The sequence below is a fragment of the Juglans microcarpa x Juglans regia genome, chromosome 4D (assembly GCF_004785595.1).
Source record: "Juglans microcarpa x Juglans regia isolate MS1-56 chromosome 4D, Jm3101_v1.0, whole genome shotgun sequence".
Classification (NCBI taxonomy): Eukaryota; Viridiplantae; Streptophyta; class Magnoliopsida; order Fagales; family Juglandaceae; genus Juglans; species Juglans microcarpa x Juglans regia.
The window spans coordinates 15,370,325-15,376,551 of record NC_054600.1 but is presented as its reverse complement, the minus strand read 5'-3'; the positions used below and the strand labels follow the sequence as shown (position 1 = coordinate 15,376,551).

The 6,227-nt window shown below is 33.9% G+C and overlaps 1 protein-coding gene across 1 annotated transcript; it reads left to right on the top strand.

The window, feature by feature from the left end:
• The first annotated feature begins 441 nt into the window (after window positions 1-441).
• On the top strand, window positions 442-1,801 carry LOC121260641. Its single transcript, XM_041162586.1, has 2 exons — window positions 442-863; window positions 993-1,801. The coding sequence occupies exons 1-2, from the start codon at window positions 630-632 to the stop codon at window positions 1,239-1,241; spliced, it is 483 nt and encodes a 160-aa protein (XP_041018520.1). The 5' UTR covers window positions 442-629; the 3' UTR covers window positions 1,242-1,801.
• Window positions 1,802-6,227: the final 4,426 nt, after the last annotated feature.

The following is a 6,227-nucleotide window of genomic DNA, read 5'->3' as shown; positions in this document are numbered from 1 at the left end:
GAGCTCTCTTAAATCATAAGTTGAGAACCTAAAATTGACTTAGGCATCAAAGGTATTTCTCACCACCTCAAGCCCTCATTTCTTAGCAGTGGAGAAGAGAGTCCGGTGGGAAGGGTATGGAAAGGATGTGGTTTGTAGAGAGAAGAATAATTCTGTGCAAGTTAGATCGTTTATCCAAGGTTGTCATTGTTACTTGAGAGGGAAGTTTTGAAATTGTGAAGGATACATTTGAGACACAAAATAAATAAAATGATATATAGGCTGGACATCTATATTTCAAGCCTAAACCTGGTCAGAAATTTAAGATATGTGTTGACACTTTCTAGAACAAAGTGGGGGACAACCTTTGTCTATAGAACCAAGAGGCCCTACTTATCAAGGCTCCTCAAGCTGCCACCGCAAGATGGCGTGTACATTATTTTCTCTATTGTCTATAGTGCTCCACATAATGACATTTCACTCAAATGGGAGGATCTAAACTCTACATGCCCTCAAAGCTATCCTCCACATTATGCCCAAGTGGCTTCTCAAACAAACCCTTCCTCCTTCAAAAAACTCCTCCATGGTCCATAATATGCAGCAAAAAAACCCATTAAAAACCGCTCATCAAAACTCAGTCAAACTTATTTATGGTGCACCAAATTAAGCCTCAGTTGAGAAAGATCAAGACCTATCTCACGCTCTTTCCGAATTCTCTTATTAAACTCTTGCCGCAACACCACGAACCAAAATACAAATCCAAAGAGAGCAGGACAAGAACCACGATGTCTGTTCATCGGGTCCCATTATCCCTGATATTGCTCCTCTTTTTAGCTAATATGGTTAGCTGCAATGAAGCAGGCGTGAAAACAGGTGCAGCCCAAGTGAGTGTTCTATACCTCGAAACCCTGCTTTGATTCGAAGATACCTTAGTTTTTTCTTTTTTTTTGTCAAATTGGTCATATTTTTCTGTGGGTATTTTGTGGATTGAATGTTTGTTTCTTGATTTGGAGGCAAATGGGTCGATGGTGCCTTTGATTGAGCCAGGGAAGATGGAAAAGATGATGATGGTCATGAACGAGACGAGGAGGAAGCTGGGGAGTTTCCAGATATGTGCACTATGCACTTGCTGTGGTGGGGCCAAAGGGCTGTGCTTGCCATCTCCTTGTTGCTATGCCATCAATTGCAACATTCCCAATAGGCCTTTTGGCTTCTGTTCTTTCACTCCAAAGACCTGTAATTGCTTTGGATGCCATCTCTAGCTCTCTCTCTCTCTCTCTCTCTCTCTCTCTATAATTTATAATTTACATTGTTTAATTTATGAGTCAAGTCGATGCTGTTGGAGTTGTGGATGAGAAGAATATCCGTTCTTCATTTGATTATTTCTTCAAATTATGTCTGTGCTTGGGTTCGGCTGTTTCCAGGTTAGTTTCTTGCTAGTTCTAGTGGTACTTTTTGCGGGAAGTAGAGATGAGGAGCCAAAGAAAGCCCTTTAACTGCCCTCGCATAGGAAGGCTTCAAACCTGAAGATAGCACAGTACTGTGCCGCAATTCGTATTTGAAGAAACATTGTCCTTTTGGTGGAGCTATTGGGGTTGATGATAATTTTTGTTACTTTTAAAAGGATTTAAAGGATATATCGATGTTAGTGCTCCGAAGGGCCGGTGTGTTAGTCATGACTGAGTAAGATTTAAGTTTTGTCCATTATATTATAGTATTGTGTGTTGCCTGGCAATCATTTGTTTATTGTAGTAGTGCGTCTATACATATTGCAACATGTATCACAATTGTTAAATCAATATGCTTCGTTTTACTCGGACTATTTTTTTTCTTCTTACACGATCATCTTCTTGACCTGTTATGGTTGCTTCATCTGCATTTTTTTTTTTTTTTTTTTTGAGTGGGGAGTGGATTTCGAACTCCAAACTCCTTTTGGAGGCGGGAGGTTATACCAATCAAGCCACAGTCCTTTGATAGAGCATTCATTTGGCAAATTTTACCGTTCACTGAGTGATATTTTTCGTAGCTCTCTATATGGTTCTTTTGTTGCATTGAATGGGCAGAAGCCGTGCGGACAGTTACACATCAATTTTTACAGTGTCCTGCCAATTCCAGATCTTCTAATGATATGGGTGGTTCTATAACTTAATAAATTGGAGCACCCCCATGAGAGAGAGTGGTCTAATTAGCTCTTGAATTACTCTAAATAGGTGACAGTGCTATATATTGATGAGAAACCCATATATAGATGAGTTTTAATTGTTGCTGGATAAGATAGATACTTTGTTATTAATGCATGCAGGTGTAGCCAACCCAAAATATTATGGTGGGTGGAGGTTGGGTAGAGGCAATTAAGCCTTAGCTATGGACTTGCTACAGCTGTAAGGTGGTTTTATTTTTCTTGAGAGCCAATTAATGCATGCCTTTATACTTGAATTATTCTCATTTTTATTAAATTATTTATTTAATTAGTTTGAAATAGATCGTCTCCATTTGATTTGAAATGCTATTGCTAGCCTATGTAAGCAAAAAATTGTACACTTTCTGTGAGTGATTAAAGCACTATTTTTAATGGTAAGCTTGTGAGGCTCAGGCTCTTGGGATATATCGAAATGGCAATAGTGCTTTAGAAGTGTGTTTTGAACCAAAGTATTTGGGTAGAGGCAAGTAGGTATTTTTGTCTTCTTGTAGTTGTCTAGTGTTGATTATACACTGGTATTTTTGTCATTTCATGTTATATTGATAAGTGAAATGACTAATATAGTCCATGTTTTATACTAATGGATACCATTTCACTTGAAATGAAGAGGATCATCATCCGTTCTTGAGAGACTGTTAATGCATGCGTACCTTTGTGCTTAAATTATTCCAGTTTCAAGTGTTTCATATAGTCATGTTTGTGTTGATTCCAATAGTCTGAAGTTGTGAGAGATTAGAGTAATATTTTTTCTTATGGTAATCTTGTGGGGCTCAGGGGGGGCTACAGACATGGCATTAGAATTTAGAGCCACATCTGAATTTGGTATCTTGAGAAGAGTGTTTTGGGAATCTCATTGACCTCAATCTGTGATTGTAATGTACAACAACCCATGTGCTGTTCCAACGACAAATAACAATCAGATGTGGGCGATTTTCTGTGATGCCCTTAAATTCTTGTCAACTTCTCTGGCTGGTCTAGGTGAGGTCACACATAATTATTGAGTTTTCAATTGCAAAGCCATCTTTTTCCCCACTATATTTTAATATATATAGAAACTATTTTACTTTTACTGTTTCTTTTTTCCGAAACTATATATATATATATATATATATATATATATATGTATATATATATTTTTGGTTGCATCTGAGACTATAGACACAAGCTGTTTTAACGAAGTTGGGACATGCATTGAGATTGATTATTGCATCTTTCAGAACAAATTACCTTTTGTCAGTCCGATAAAATATACCAAGGAGTTCTTGGTTTTTGGGTTTGTGTTGTTTAAGTACTCCACTGCAAACATATGGATGTTATTTTATTGCAGACATACTTATTGAGCTAATTTAACTAGTTGTTGAAAGACATTTTATACCTCATTAACTGGGATTGCTTTATTTTTTTTTTTTTTTTTAATTTATTGATGAAGTGATGATGTAAGTGCATATAATCGGATCTGGAATGGGTTTAGGTTACAATATTAAATCTAGGTCTGGTTCTGGTATGGATAATGATGTTAAGTCCAGTCCTTAACGATGTTGGCATCCACTTTATAGAATGGAGAAGAATAAGAATGTCTTGAGTGGTCAAGACTGGACTTAAGTTGTATAACCTGAGTAGTTGACGGTATAGTTAGATATGCCCTTTACACCGTTGACATGATAAGATATATCTTACAAATTAAATTTTGCCATGTCAACAGTACTGACTTCTAAGTAAAAGTTACAAACAGAATAACCCAAAATGTAAATTTAGATGCGGCTTGAATAGTGAGGTGAGATGAGATGAGATGAGATGATTTTAGATAAAAGTTTAATAAAATATTATTTTTTAATATTATTATTGTTTTAGAATTTAAAAATGTTGAATTGTTTATTATATTTTGCGTAGAAATTTAAAAAAGTTGTAATAATGAAATGAGATGAGATGAAACACTTTCACTATCAAATGGGGCCTAATATTAGGATTAGGACTAATTAAAGTAATACTGATAAAAAATTGTTACATACATAAAGAAATTATACAAAATAAACCCGTAAACTGATATGGTTTTATAGAATTCGTTAGATCTATTTTATAATAAAAATAATTTTACAATCTGACATATTACATTAAATCAAATCAGTTTGTGGGTATTACTTTTGTGTAATTTTTTTGTGATTAAAATATTTTCCATACTAATAAATAAAGTTTCCACATTGCTAACATGACAATTATGGTTGGCAAGAGATTAGTTGTTAAACTTATTTTGTAAATCAAGTTGTGCCATCTCTGCATTGAGTTTGTTCTGCACACCAAATTTCAAATAGAATTGAATTTCTGGGTGAGTAGATAAGGACCAAGAATAACTAAGAAGATGGTAAAAATACTTAAAGATCATAGAAGATAATTTTCTGTGTATCATTGAAGATGTTGAAAGATATTTAAGATGTTTTGGTTTCGAACTGTGTTAAACATGTATAACCAAGTAGATAAGGACCAACAACAGAAGCAAGAGCCTAATCAGGCATCTCTAATAGAATAGAAAGGTGCATGATGAAGAAAATGGTTGTGGAAAAGACAAGCTACGAAAGTGAAAGCTTGTCAATATTCTAAAGCAATGCACGGAAGAATCGAATCAAAACAAGAAAGGGAAAGGTGAAAAAAGGACGGGTAGCGTCGGTACTCCATGGGTAATCTCTAATTAATTTACCATGTTTCCTTGCGACGACTTACGCTTTGTTTGTTAGTGAGCATTAAAGGAATCTACCGAGGAGGGAATCATACTTCATGTCTTAAAAGCTGTCATTAAGGCTCGTAATATGTTACGACTTGTTAATTTAACAAGAGTACAAAATAAGAGAGTTTGAATTTGATATAAAAGGGTATACATCAAAACGAGTTGATTTGATAAGACACGGTTAATAAATAGATCAATTGTGAGTCAACTTACAGAATTCACAATCAACCTATATGACAAGAATAAATCATATTTTCAAATTCTATGAATATTTAGTTTTATATGCCTTTATTGATTTCCGAATGAAGTATTAATATTAGTATTTGAAGACTTAGGATACGTTTGGTTACTAAACTACTCTCAACTCATTATTATAATTTTTTCAAATTTCAATACAAAATATAATTAACAATTTAACTTTTTCAAATTTTAAAATAATAATAATATTAAAAAATAATATTCTAACAATATTTTATCATCTTAACTCAACTCAACCCAACTCAACTCACTTCAACATCCAAACACACTCTTAATCTCAAATTATTAAACTTTTTTTATTAATATTTAATTTATTTTATAGAAATATTACCGATATTGATTTCAAAATATTTTATCATGAATCTAAGTTTTATTGTGAATGAATTATATAGTTATCCATGTATTATATATGAAATTATATTAATTGGGTCAAAATAAATATATGCGTCAGCTCAACCAATTTATATATAATGGGTTGAAATATGTTAAATGAGTTGTGTTCTGGTTAACCCAATAAAAGTCATTAAATGGGCTATGTGAGTCGCATCGTGTCATCCATTATTTATATGGATCGTGTTAAGATTTTTTTAAGATCTAACTTGTTTAATTACACAGATCGAGTTTGGGTCGGCCCATATACTCTAATACTCATGATTTGACACGACAAGAACACAATCCACGAACACGAACTACCGCCCCTAATAGTCACTATCCTGAAATATGATCTCCAAACACACCCTCACAAGACAAGGAAAAACCCTAATAAAGGGTAGTTACGTCTGTTTTATTACTTTATCTTAAAGAAAGAGAGCAGTTATGTAAAATTAAAATTATTTCAATAAACATTTATATTAGTTAGTTGTAAAATAAGCTGTAAAAGATTTATAAATGTATTATTAGCCATAATATATAGAGAAGAAGATATCTTACATGAATGGTGAAAAAAACTCCTAACCTCTTTCACCACTCTATTATGAGACACTCCTGGCCTTGGGAACCCTTCTCTCCTCTCATGGACAAACTGTCCAACTCTGCTCGCATTTTGAACAAGTCAATAGTCCATGACAACCA

Bases quoted from the DNA above. Each gene is read 5' to 3' on its own strand.
- LOC121260641 (XM_041162586.1), top strand. From the start codon at position 630: ATGGTGCACCAAATTAAGCCTCAGTTGAGAAAGATCAAGACCTATCTC. The intron at 864-992 runs GTGAGTGTTCTA...CTTGATTTGGAG, and splicing joins TGAAAACAGGTGCAGCCCAA to GCAAATGGGTCGATGGTGCC.